General features: G+C 42.0%; 1 protein-coding gene across 1 annotated transcript in view; it reads right to left on the bottom strand.

Annotated features, from left to right (window-relative positions):
* The window catches only part of KLHL29 (kelch-like family member 29), a gene marked incomplete at its 3' end in the record, with an annotated part of 63,086 nt that overhangs the window by 37,837 nt on the left and 12,887 nt on the right, over positions 1 to 12,362 (bottom strand). The window contains exons 2-3 of the mRNA XM_010130953.1: positions 9,201 to 9,400; positions 2,604 to 2,863 (exon numbers count right to left, since the gene is read on the bottom strand). Of these exons, the coding sequence (XP_010129255.1) occupies positions 2,604 to 2,863; positions 9,201 to 9,400 (460 nt within the window). The remainder of the gene's footprint in view (positions 1 to 2,603; positions 2,864 to 9,200; positions 9,401 to 12,362) is intronic.

The raw sequence follows: 12,362 nt of genomic DNA, 5'->3' as shown, positions 1-12,362 counted from the left end.
GAATGATGTCTTGGGGCTATTGCAATTCATGGCTAAAACCTCTACAGCAACTCTCCCAACAGATCCCGCCAGATGGGTGCAGAAGCTACAATCTTCTTGGTGCAGTGGTGTCCTCCATGTGGTGGTTCCCCACCCCAAAAAGTCTAAAGATAGCTGAGGGACTCCATCTCACCAAACTGTGAATGAAGCGAAGACATTCCTGCACAGCTCCTGCAAGAAGGTCCATCCTGCATTTGGTCACCCAGTTCTGCGAAGCTCTGAGCAGCACATGCATCTCACGGGAGCTTAGGCAGTTCCTGGCATGGTGGGCCTTGCTGCACACCAAGCACAAATGGCATGGAGTTCCCCACCATCCTTAACACCCTTATCCTCACCATCTTTTTCAGAAATAAGGTTATTTAGGTCTATCTTCCTTCCCACCCACCACCGGCGCTATTTGTTCCCGGGCTCTGAAAAAGCAGAAGTCATTATTGTAAAGATGGTACTATTTATGGCAGGTAAGACTTCCTACTTTCAGAAAACAAGTGCCTATTTAACTAAGAGCTTTATAATAGCAGTCCACAGAATTAAAAAAAAAGTGAGAGCTATGATCTAAAGAAACTAGTTTAGTGGTAGGATTGGGCGTGAAAATAGTTAGGTGCTTGGTATGTTTAATATTAATTTATTCAAGATTCTCATCTCTCGATAAATACAGATTAAAAATTAAAAGCTCTTGTAAAGTAATGCATGAAACCAAAGCACTACAGAGAAATCTGGAGAAGCACATAAAACTGCCATTGTAAACTACAGCGGCACTGCAGAAGCAGGGCAGTGGGGAAGGCAACTTGGAAATGAAAAAAACCCCAGAAAACCAACCCAACCACAACATGAAAGGAAGAGAGGAGGAGATGGCAGTGGTGGGAGCAGCAAGAGGCGGGCAGGAAAAACCACCACTTAAAAAAGTAAATTCATCACATCACTGCAGCGGGGCGCAGAAGGAGATACTTAAACCAGCAATCTTGAAAACATAACCTGGACCACCTGGTGAGTGACACCTTCTGTTTGCACCAGGCAAACAGGCTCCTGACGCAGGGCTCCTGTACTCTGGCCCCTGGGAATAATCCCTGAGGTTGCATCAGGTTCAGAGCTCAGAGCTGCACAGAGCTAACTGCTATCATCAAACTTAAAGCAAGCAGGGAAATACCCTGTAAAACAGCATGTTTTTCAAGGCCACCGAGAGCCAAAAGAGGCCCATTTCAATAAATCAGTGACAAGGTAATAATAACATCGGGCAGTGCGAAATGGCATCGCTAGCACATGGAGGAGGTGATCAGAAAGAACAGCAGGTCCCCAGCACAGGACTGCCCCTCTGAACTGTGTCACCTGCTCTCACAGGACAGGACAAAGCTGGAGAAAGACCCTGGGGGCTGCAGGCTGCTGGCTGGGCCCAGGGGCCAAGCTGTGTCAGCAGCACAGGCAGCAAGGCTTGCCCTGGCATGGAATGCCCCACCATCCTTAACACCCTTATCCTCATCCGGCAGCCTGGTGCGGTCAGGAAATGCTATTTCTCCCACTTCCGAGGTGAGGGGTAGAGATGCAGCTGCTCCGGATCGTATCCAGTGATGTATTTAATAGCCCATTGCACATTAAGGTGCTTGAATTCCCATTTAAATCAAGAAGGTACAGGCTTTCATGACGTGGGACAGCATCAACGATGTGTGGCCAAGTGTTTCCCTGAGTCCCAGTCTGGTCCGTAAGTAACTAGACTGTCCTCCTTAAACCAGCCAAAACTGTGTCTGGGGATCAACAGAACTTGGTCTTGCCAGGATAGGCCTCTAAAGAAGAGGAAAGGGAGAAAACAACCTTCCTCTTCTGGGGTCTGTGGGGAGAACTGGCCTCCAAATGGAGAGGTTGGGGGTTCATACCACCACAACTCACAAAAGCTGTCTTGCAAGAGCTGCACTGAAGGCAAGCAGTGGGTTTTTAAACATCACTAGGGACGCCTTCTGGTCCCAAGGATCACCAGTCTCCAAAGAGTCATTGCTTCTAGCTTTTATCTGGAGACAATGCTGGCCAAAGTAATACGCTCAGTTTCTTTAGTCAAGAGCAGACTGCATAGTTCTGATAGTTGAGGAAAGACTAATAAATATGTAATACCCAAGGGGTTATCTAAGCAGCCAGTAAAGACACAGAGTCTTTTTTTTATGATGTACTGAAGTTATACTATTCAGTATGTGGCATTAAAAGAAGCACAGATTTTCTGACAGATTTTTATTTGCCTCTGTTGCTAAAACACGTCCCCTTCTTAAAGCAGCATCTCACACGACACTAATCCTTCCCAATTTATCACTGACCGAGCCTGCAGCCAACAACTCAAGGCCCTATCTCTGTACCATGCATGTCACAAATGAGATTTTCATTCTAAATGATCAGGTATGGGGATCAGATTTTGAAATTACATACAATTTCTGCATAGCCTGCATTCCCTTTCTCTTTTTTTTATTTGAACTGCCCATCCCATTTCCTACGCACCCTCATGTTGAAAATTGCATGGCAATGGTTTCTGTTTTGAAAGAGGCATTCATGGGAATGGGGCAGAGTGAGGCTGCTAAGATTATATTTACCTGAGCTCTGATTGCAGCGTCCTTCTTAATCCACTTTATCACTGTTTCATACACCAGCTCCTCCGCTTTGGTGTTCAGGCTGTCATTGGACATGTAGGAAATGAAGTCGTCTTTTGAGATATTAAGGATCTCTTCTTGGTTTGCCACCTCTGGAAAAATTTGCAGGGCATATGCTTTGGCCATGTTGTATAGTTCAGTGCACTGCATGGCTTCAGCCATGGCTAATATTCCTAAGCAGTTGCTAGCAGTCAGCTGTTTTTCTAAAAGGAACAAAGGAAAGAAAAAAACAAGTGAGAATTATGAGAAGCAAGATTCACATTCTGATCGAAATGGTGAAAAAAGTAAGCGCCATGAACAAACCTCCAACCCTAATTAATTGCAAGGAGTTAATTAGAAGCAGCACCCTGGGTTACTATAAGATTGGGGTTTCAAGCACAAAAATCAGTCTGTCTAACCACGGAGCTGGGGATGGGGGAAGAAATGCACCTTCTGAGTTTGCTTTTCCTGTAAGCCTTCACAAGGCACTGGGGAAACCTACTGACATAACAGCATCTGGGGCTTCCCAAGGGACGGGAACCCAGCCAAGCGACTGCCGCTACTGCTGCCGCCTACAATGTTGCTTTAAGAAACAGCAAAGATGTAAACGGCAGTGCAGACACTTAAGAATAAATGCAAACAGTACTAAGGACATTTCTGAGGATGCTGCAGTCGCTTTATGATAATTTTTGCCCTGTTCAGCTACTAAGCTACTTCAAATAAAAAAAAAAATCCTCCCCCCGCTTCTTTTTTCAAAGGAACTTTGTTGCTGCTGAATGTGATGACATCCTTTATGCAAAACACAGATTATACTCACGCCTTCTGTTAAATGTTGTGTAGTGGGTTTCAAAGAAAATCATGCACAGAGGAGACAGCATTATCTACTACCCAGCAAACAGAAGTAACAGCACAGTGTGTAGCTTTGTGTTAAAAGTGTGCTACACCATACATTTGACTGCACTTTTTTCCTTTCCAGCTACTCTGAAGAAAAACCCACCAATTTCAGACATTTATAAGAGGAACTCTCAGATTTTTCTCAGCTTTTGTTAACCAAGCCACTACTAATAGGCAGAATATATTCTTTTAAGGTATAGCGCCAAGAAAAAAAAAAAAGAGAAGGACAGACTGCAATAGATCACAAAAGCATCGGTACCAGTGGCAGGCTTCTGCACTGTCAGAGTAGAAGTATATCACATTTGGGCAGTGTCATATCCTATTCTGGAGCACTGGACAGCAATGTGAGATGTGCTACAGCCCTGCATCTCTTCAAACAAAACTCCCACCAGATTGTTTCGCCTGGAAATGCTCAGGGATTTCTTCCTACACCCATCTTTTGCCTTCATCATATTTAAAACCTGCACGCTATCTATACATGGCTTATATTAAAACGGGTTTATCACCTTTTTTTTTTTTAAACCTGGCACGAGATTGGGAGTTTTGTGTTTTGTTTTGTTTTTTACCACTAACTCTTTTTATTTTCTTTTACGGATCCATCAAACTTGAAACTAGGTTATCTCATTTTGCATCAGTTGATTGTACTGACTCCAAGGAGCCCATTTCCTCAAGCAGACTTGAGCAGCAGCACTGTTTGCTGTCAGTAGATTTTGTCACTCAAAGACTGCCCAGAGACAGGCTGCGAACTGATAGCTATGAAGCACAAAGCTTCCAAAATTTCTTCTTGAAAGAAAAAAAAATCAAAAACTTCTTCTAGGTTCCTTAGTTCTGTCTGTTGGCACAGTTTCATGTATACATAAGGCTGGGGGTAAAATAATCATCAAACAGAGCCCAAAACTCTCATCAGCACTTGGCAAACTCTCAAGTCAAAGACAAATGTGACACTGTTCCACCTTATCCTCACAGAGTTTATAATAAAGGTAATAATCCAGTTTGATTGATTAAGCAGCCATTTACTAGCACACAATGGAAAACACTTGGAAGAACGAGTCTTCATCTTCAGGGTGCTGGGGCTGCCTCTATCAGAAAAGATTCCCATACATCCCCAGCTGAGACTGTGGCGTGGGGCATAAATGGTCATGGCTCGTTTCTTTGGATCTGGACAGGTTTTTCTACCTCTAACAATGCTGGCTAACTGATGCAGCCTGGTACACTGGTGTCCAAGCAGCTCCATGTTGTCCCTTTGATTTTCACTCCTTCCTCTTCCCTGAGAAACCACGTCATAGCAGACCCTAATGATGTCACCCCTGCCTGATTTAACAAGTATTTTAAGGCCATTTAGAGAGGGGTCCCAGGGAGGTGCAGACTGGGGTATATTCAGGAGGCTGGTGACACATTTTTCTCTTCATCACTTGTGATGCGAGGAGCACCACAGCAAGGTGGGCACAGCGATGTGTTTTTAAGATGAGGGCTGGCATATGAACTAGAAGGATTCGTGCAGGTGAGCAAGGCAGAGGTTATGGCAACAGCTATAGGAGGTACGAGAAATCTCTATCCTGTGAACAGAAAAAAAAGCACCTTTAAATTTCCACCTCTGGCTCTAAATTTGGGGGCAAGACTGATCTCTCTTGACTTCAGCTGTCTATGGTGCCACTGAGCAACCTCATTATTATCCCCCTACACTCATAAACAAACAATTCCAAGAAGGAATCCGGTAATGTTTTTGATTAGTCTGGTAATATTTCTAACAACAACTTCAGGATGAGAACTGTGCATTACCAATGCCTGTTACTCTTCACTGACTATAAAGGAAGCCTACATGACTACTTATAGACTTCTTGCTTTATAATATAGCCCACCCCAAGTGATGGGGTTACTTCTGGATGCCAGCATGACGAAGACAGCTAAGGACCAGCTCATCTGCTCCCGAGCCATTTCCCTTTGGACACTGACATGTTTACAATAATTGCTGGTTTTGCCACAGTGGCACTGGCCTTCTAAAAACACATTTTTGTGGAGTTTCACCTTGAGTCCATTCAGAACATGACTCCTGACTACTAAGCTATTCCCGGTGCTCAAGAACAGTTCATAACAGACTTACGAGTGCTCTTTAAGGATATCAGGTGTAATCTGGTAGGTTCTCACTGGTTTGAGACAGTGCTGGATAGCATATTTGTGTCTATGAATGTCACAATATTGCAGATCAGCAGCCATTATTCTCCACTGATGTGATTTTGGAATAGGATCCTGTGCAGAGTCATCATGAGATAATGAGCTGGGCAGACTGCTAAGGCTCGACTTCTGAAAGTGCGACAACTTGGGATAAAGTCCGAGATAGATGGTTTGTAGGAAGGATTACTCAGCAAGATTGTGGTAACAGTATGATGGAAGCTCTGTGGTTGATGTAGGCCCCCTCTGTGTGCATTAAGCACTGTATATTCCCTTAGAGATGCTTTCTAGATGATAACTCAGAAATCGCTAAAATTAGCATAAAATGTGCATTGCCTCACGATACTCTTGTGTACATTCCTTACTCTTCAGTTATTCCTACCAGTGTCAAAAGCATGTGAGGGTAGGAGATAGGTGAAAGAATTCTGGATGCATTCATCATCCAAAAGAGTTCATTTTGCCTGTAAGAGTGTTTCTCATTTTTCCTTATCTCCAGATTTGGTTGCTGCTTCAGTTTCTCCAGTGCTGGGCAGCATGGTTCTCCAGCTGACTCAAAATTCTCTACCTTGGATGAACAAAAAAATTACCATAATACTTTCTCTCAAATTCATAAGGACCATAAAGGCCTCTTTTTCCCTCAGGTGCACATGCTCATTCATGGAGGTATGATCACTGATCTGTCATTCAGTTTTTCTCATAGCTTCCTCTCATATTCTTTGCAAACTTTGTCTTTGCCCAGGAGACTAAGAAAATTCAGAGTTCCTGCTCTTTCCTATTGTGCTCCATGAATCTAACAGGCTCCACCAACTTCTTTAGACTTAAGGAAGAATACTTTTATTTTATCAGCAGCAGGCTGAAGTAGAAATTCAGAATTTGTTCCCTCCTGTGATGGGAGTCCCTGAATCATGGACCCAAACCATACTGATGGATTACCTGCAATCTGATTTGAGCCATGACTGAGATAATAGCATAAAAAAAACATGAATAAAACCCAAACCCAGCTAAACCCTCAAGTCTTCAGCCATATGGATGGAGGAAATACCTATGATGTCCTGACCAGTTTGCAAACAGTTGCCCAGTTATCATATGGTGCCTGCATGAACTTGTCAGCATCGTTGTGTCAGTCAGCACAAAACTGTTGTCATTTCTCATGGTCTAGAGAAAAGCAGAGGAGATAGCATGTGGGGGAGAGACAGAACATGGCTATAATTAACCCAGTGTGGATAGCTAAGAAATCTCCCATTGAAATGAAACAATTTTCCTGACACATTTGCAGCATGTTTCTACCAAAAAAGTGTGAGTAGATTTGGGGTGCCTCTGTCCAGTGCTGCTGAGAGACCCAGAATGGACACAAAAGAGATGCCTGGACATCAACCAGTTAGGATCCCACTGGAGCTTCACAGCTAAAAAGGATGACCTGAATTTCCCCTCAGATGGTGCTGTGCTGAACAGACCTATTAATCTTAAACCTATTAAACTTCTTTCGACCTCTTCGGACTCCAGTCCACTTATCTCACTATTTAGACATGGCCACTGACGAGAAAGAATCACTGTTTATACTGGTGAATCCTCCAGGAACTCTGGAAAACCCCTCTGATTTTTACCATATTTTTGCTTTGTGGGGAGCAGTGGAGGATGGGATGAAAAGAAAAAACACAGCCACAGTGAAGAAAAAATGCCTTTCCCTTAACTTTTGAGATGGCAAATGCTCTACTATCTCTGTAGTGCGATCCAGTCACAGCTATAAATAAAAATAAGCAATTACACTCCATGAATTCTCCAAATGAGAACAGAAAATTCCAGTGACTCCCCGTATATCACTGAACTTGTAACCAACTCTACTATTTTGTACCATAACATGGTTCACTGATTTCAAATATTAACTATCGGAAAAGAGAAATCTCACATTGATTTAGGGAAATAAATGTGTTTTGGTTTTGTGGCTGGATCTTCAGAATACAGTGCAACTTGAAACACATCTCTTGTTCCTGGAAAGACTGTAAGATCTAATCACTTTAAAAGGTGACGAAGGGAAGCTAGGGAAAGCAATGCCAGAGCCGGAGCCCTCACTCAACCAACAAAGTGGGATTTCAAAGCACAGATTCCACTTCCCCATTACCCACCCATTGGAGAACAGACTTTTAAACAAGTGACATATAAAAAGCTGGGAAGAAGAGAAGAGCACAATGTCACAGACTCTTTACTAATCCTGCGTTGTACCAGAGAGCTGGTTTGTTTGATTGTTTTAATGAGCGCAACATTTTCTAAACACTCATCTTCCACACTCTGTCATTCTAGATATCAATTTTAAATGAGAACTGCCCACGAAGAACCTATAGTTCATGTGAGACTAAGATATATTTGGGGTCCAGAAAAAATGACATCTCCCATCCCAAGCTGAGGGAGCCTGAATAGAAATCAGATGTCCAAAAAAGGTATTTGAGACTTGGACATGGGAAGTAAGTCATATAAGATCAAGCTCAGAATTTTTTTGTGCTAGTAATTTGTCTCATTAACTGAAATCATAGCCACATTAGTGAATGAGTGGTCTGTGACACAGGCAGGAATTTGAACCAACATGTGTTTTATTTGAGCTCTAGTTCCGGTTCTTCTTCTGCCATGACAGGAACGGGGCCGGATGGTTCCAGTTCAGGTAAGTACAGCCTAGTTAACTGAGCTGATCACCTTAGACTGTTTTAAAATAATCTATATTGGAAAATATACAGAAAATATGTGGTGCTCTGGACGAGAAGAACAGGCTTCTGATGTGGCCATGAAAGGGTGGACAGAGGCACGGGCGCTTGTGCTGATGTGAACACCTTCGCTGGGGCAAATGTTCCCCGGTACATAGAGCACACCAATTACCAAGGGAGGACACAGCAACATTTCACCCCCATCTACCATTTGTGATGACATGTACCCATCAGCCCGTACGTCTGCATGAAAGAACAAATCCCATGAACATTCAACCTGGAGTTAATTCAGTTAATGAATTCAACCGGTTATTGTTTACAAGAATATTGGACATGTGGAAGACTTTCTCATGGATGCAAGAAAATTGCAGATCCTGACTCCTCTGTGGGAGTTCACCTGCAACTCTTTCAATGCTTGACCAAGATGGCCTGGTGTAGCACCCAACATTTGCTGTCACAGTTTGTGCTGTCACACAAATGTGCTGTCACATTTGATACACAACCTATGCGTTACAGCCTGGTATCTGCACAGTGATCAACCTCTGGGAAACAAAATGTCATCATACCACCAAGATTAAAGAGAAAAGTTTATCCAAGATGTGAAACAGTTGTCACTCAAACAACATGACTGGCCACCATGTCATCATTTTAAATTCAAATATCGACTCGAGTAAATACTGGCTTTTTCTTTGTTTTATTATATTTAATCTTGTGTTTCCTAATTATCTTTTAAGAGTTGTTAGAAAGAAGACTTACAAACCTTAAAATGAGATCTTAAAAACTCACTAGATTGAATGATTCTTACCTAGAAATGAAACGCAGACTTTACAGAAAGTATGAAACTGGAACTTGCTCGCAGCTTCCAGTAGGGTTTTTGCATTGGCTGAATCTATGATCAAAGAACCTGTATAAACAAACTCCAGCAGTAATTCCAGGACATCCGCAGTGAGGTTGGACATGGCCAGTTCCAGCTTCTCCCCACTTCTGCTACTGTCTCGTGGTGACCTGGTAATAGCAGACAATTAAATTATGGACATTACACCATCCTGATTTTGTTGACATTTATTGATTAGTAAGGGCTAGAAAATCGCTTTGCACCTCATTATATTTCTCCATTATTTTTGTTTACAGAACTGAAGAATATGAATTTTAAAATAACAGAACTTAAAAACTTTAACTGGATCTGAAAGAGAAGATTCTTAAAGCAAGTCTTATAAAAAATTTGTTTATTGCTACTCTGCACTTTCATGCAAAAACAGTTGCAAAAGAAAAGGAAAGGAAAGAAAGGAAAAAAAAGAAAAATGAATGATCCAGCATTAATGAAAATGAGGAACAGGATTAGCTTTCAAAGGGAAACAATACATTTTAACATCTTGGTTATCTTCCGTGTGTAACGTAACTGTTAAGAAAAAAGACTCTCCAATTTCAAGAGAAAAGGTCATCTACTTTTTCAGGAATCCAGCACTGGAATATTTTTAAATGTCATGTACATTTAAGGATACATTTAAAGACCTTTTCATAAAAAATAACAATAATAAATATTAATTTCTGTTTAGCTTGAACTTCTCAGTAGTTTAAAGAATAGATAGAATAGATATGGTATGCAAATACAGATGGTCATATAAAACCACATATTTATGTTTATTCTAAAAATCTATTGTTCCCTTTTAGGCACTAAAAAAAGGAAGCCCTTCATGGCAATTGCTTTGAAAACTGAATACAAGACAAGATAGACAGACAAAATGGTTAGAGCAAAGAAGGGAGAGGGGGTAAAACAACAACCAGCTCTGCCACAGGAAGCCAGCAGCCATCCTCTAGGAGTTTCATGACTGTGGCCTACGGTTTTTCCTGCACGAAGTGCTGAACAATTTGGGGATCAAAGTATCTCCTGCATTTGAAGTGTGGATTAGTGCTTGTGAAAGTATCGGACAAAAAGAAAATTATACTGAATTAAAGTAAGGGCCCAGTTCTTAATGCATGGTTGGCTGATGTGTCTGCAACACTAAAGACAGGTTACACCTGAAAGACAAAAGTGATGATAAATTTGGTAACATCAAGGAGGGGAGGGGAAATCTGTTGGAGTAAGAAAATAAACTCTTTAAATGGTTAGGACCATCCCGCACCTTCTCAAAGAAACAAGAACTTGTCCTAGTCACTGGACAGTCAACGTCTGCTCGCTCCAATTCTGCTAGAGTACTTGCAAAAGCCATTGCACGATTGACACAAAACCAGCATACAATATGGACTGACCAAAGCATCACTATTCACAAGCAGTGCCAGCAATGCAAGCATGAACAAGAGCACTACCAACCTCTTGGATTCACAAAGCTGCCTAGAAAGGTGATGGTCAGACCTCTACTACCATAATGGAGGAAAAATAAACAACATATGAGGTTCAGTCTCCTTCCCTCATGACACCCCACCCATGCCAATAACTCCAAAAATCATTTAGGGAAATGCTTAAAATTTGTAATTGTCACTGGTCTTCTGTTGATCTGCACTGTTCAAGTCAAGGGCACAGCTTTAACTCTCATGAATGTCTGCAGGACCAATGCTTCAAAAAGGTTTCATTTTTCTACTCTAAGTATTTAGATGGTTTCCATTACTGCAATGGAGGAGCAGCTAGAAGTCCTTAATTTCATATGCTTCTCTAAGGTAGCGAACAACAGTTACTCCTATTCACAAAAGGAAATTGAGGCATGAGGAGACAAAATCACTTGTCTATGATCACAGATAAAGTCAGGGGCAAAGCAAGGAACTAAACCCCATTTTTTAGTTCTAATATTGGACTACCCCTTTGCATGGGAATACAGGTGGGTTAGATCCTATTCCACAAGCAGATGGTTAAGAATACATACTGATCACAATACCTGTTGTATCCCTACAGGCACAGATGCGTGTGCTACTTCGAATCCTTATGCTTTACCACACCACAATATTCTTTCTGAACTCTTGTATATGGATTCAAGTTTTGCACTCAAGGCAGCAAACCTCAGGTGTCAAGACAGAAGAGTTGCCATTTCCTAGATGCTCAAGAGGATGACACAAAATGTTATTTCTTTTCCTTTCTCACACTCAAATACCAATAACATGCCCCATGTCTGATTTATCTCCAGTTGTGTGTGCATCCGGTGCTGCACCCTATCAAAAAATGTCTCTTGGCACTGATCTAATTCTTGCAGAAGTGTTTAAAAAAGCAATTTGTACCTGAGAGTGAGTTCATATTCATGTGGGCTGGTTAGTAAGTCCATTGCCTAAAATGTAAATGAGATTTGGAGGTACCCAGCAAGCAACACAATCAGGCTCTTTGCACAGTGGGAAGCCCCACCTTCAGCAATTATTTATTTAATGGCACTAATTGCACTGTGCTGACTAGGGCTCTGGGAATGACTGAGCATGACCCCTCAGGAATTGCACGCTCTCACCCAGCGCAGAGACCGAAAGGCACAAAGGAGAGGATGACGTGACACCAATGTCAGCGTAGACATGTACCCATGTTAGCAACAACTGCAAGCTACTATTTTTCAGAATAATTAAGTAATAATCTCTTTTACTTTGTAATACACCAAGCAATAAACTGCTGCTGCAATTGATTAAATGCCAAAGAAAAGCTAAGGTGTTTAATCAATCACTAGAGCCACTTGCAGCAAGTATAATACAAAGCTACAGAAAATATTGATATTACACAATGAGCCAGAAACGATCCCTATTCCTTCTTCTGCGATGCTTTGAATGTGTGGTGCTGTTTTGCTTGTGCTTTCTCAGCAGTGAGCACCTCGGCTCTACGTTTAGCTGGACCAAATACTGATCACAGGCTTGGTCCTGCCTGCACAGGGCAACCACAGCTCCCCTGGTTCCCATGCTGGGGATCTGGCTTGGTATGGGCTGAAGAAAGGACAAGGAATTGGTTGAAGCAGGTTCTAATGGATCAAAAATGAGTGTTTGAAGGAAGAGAAGAAAATAATGT

The sequence above is a fragment of the Buceros rhinoceros genome, unplaced genomic scaffold, assembly GCF_000710305.1.
Source record: "Buceros rhinoceros silvestris isolate BGI_N320 unplaced genomic scaffold, ASM71030v1 scaffold1422, whole genome shotgun sequence".
NCBI lineage: Eukaryota > Metazoa > Chordata > Aves > Bucerotiformes > Bucerotidae > Buceros > Buceros rhinoceros.
Note: the sequence above shows the minus strand (reverse complement) of the source record. Positions and strands in the feature narration are given on the sequence as shown.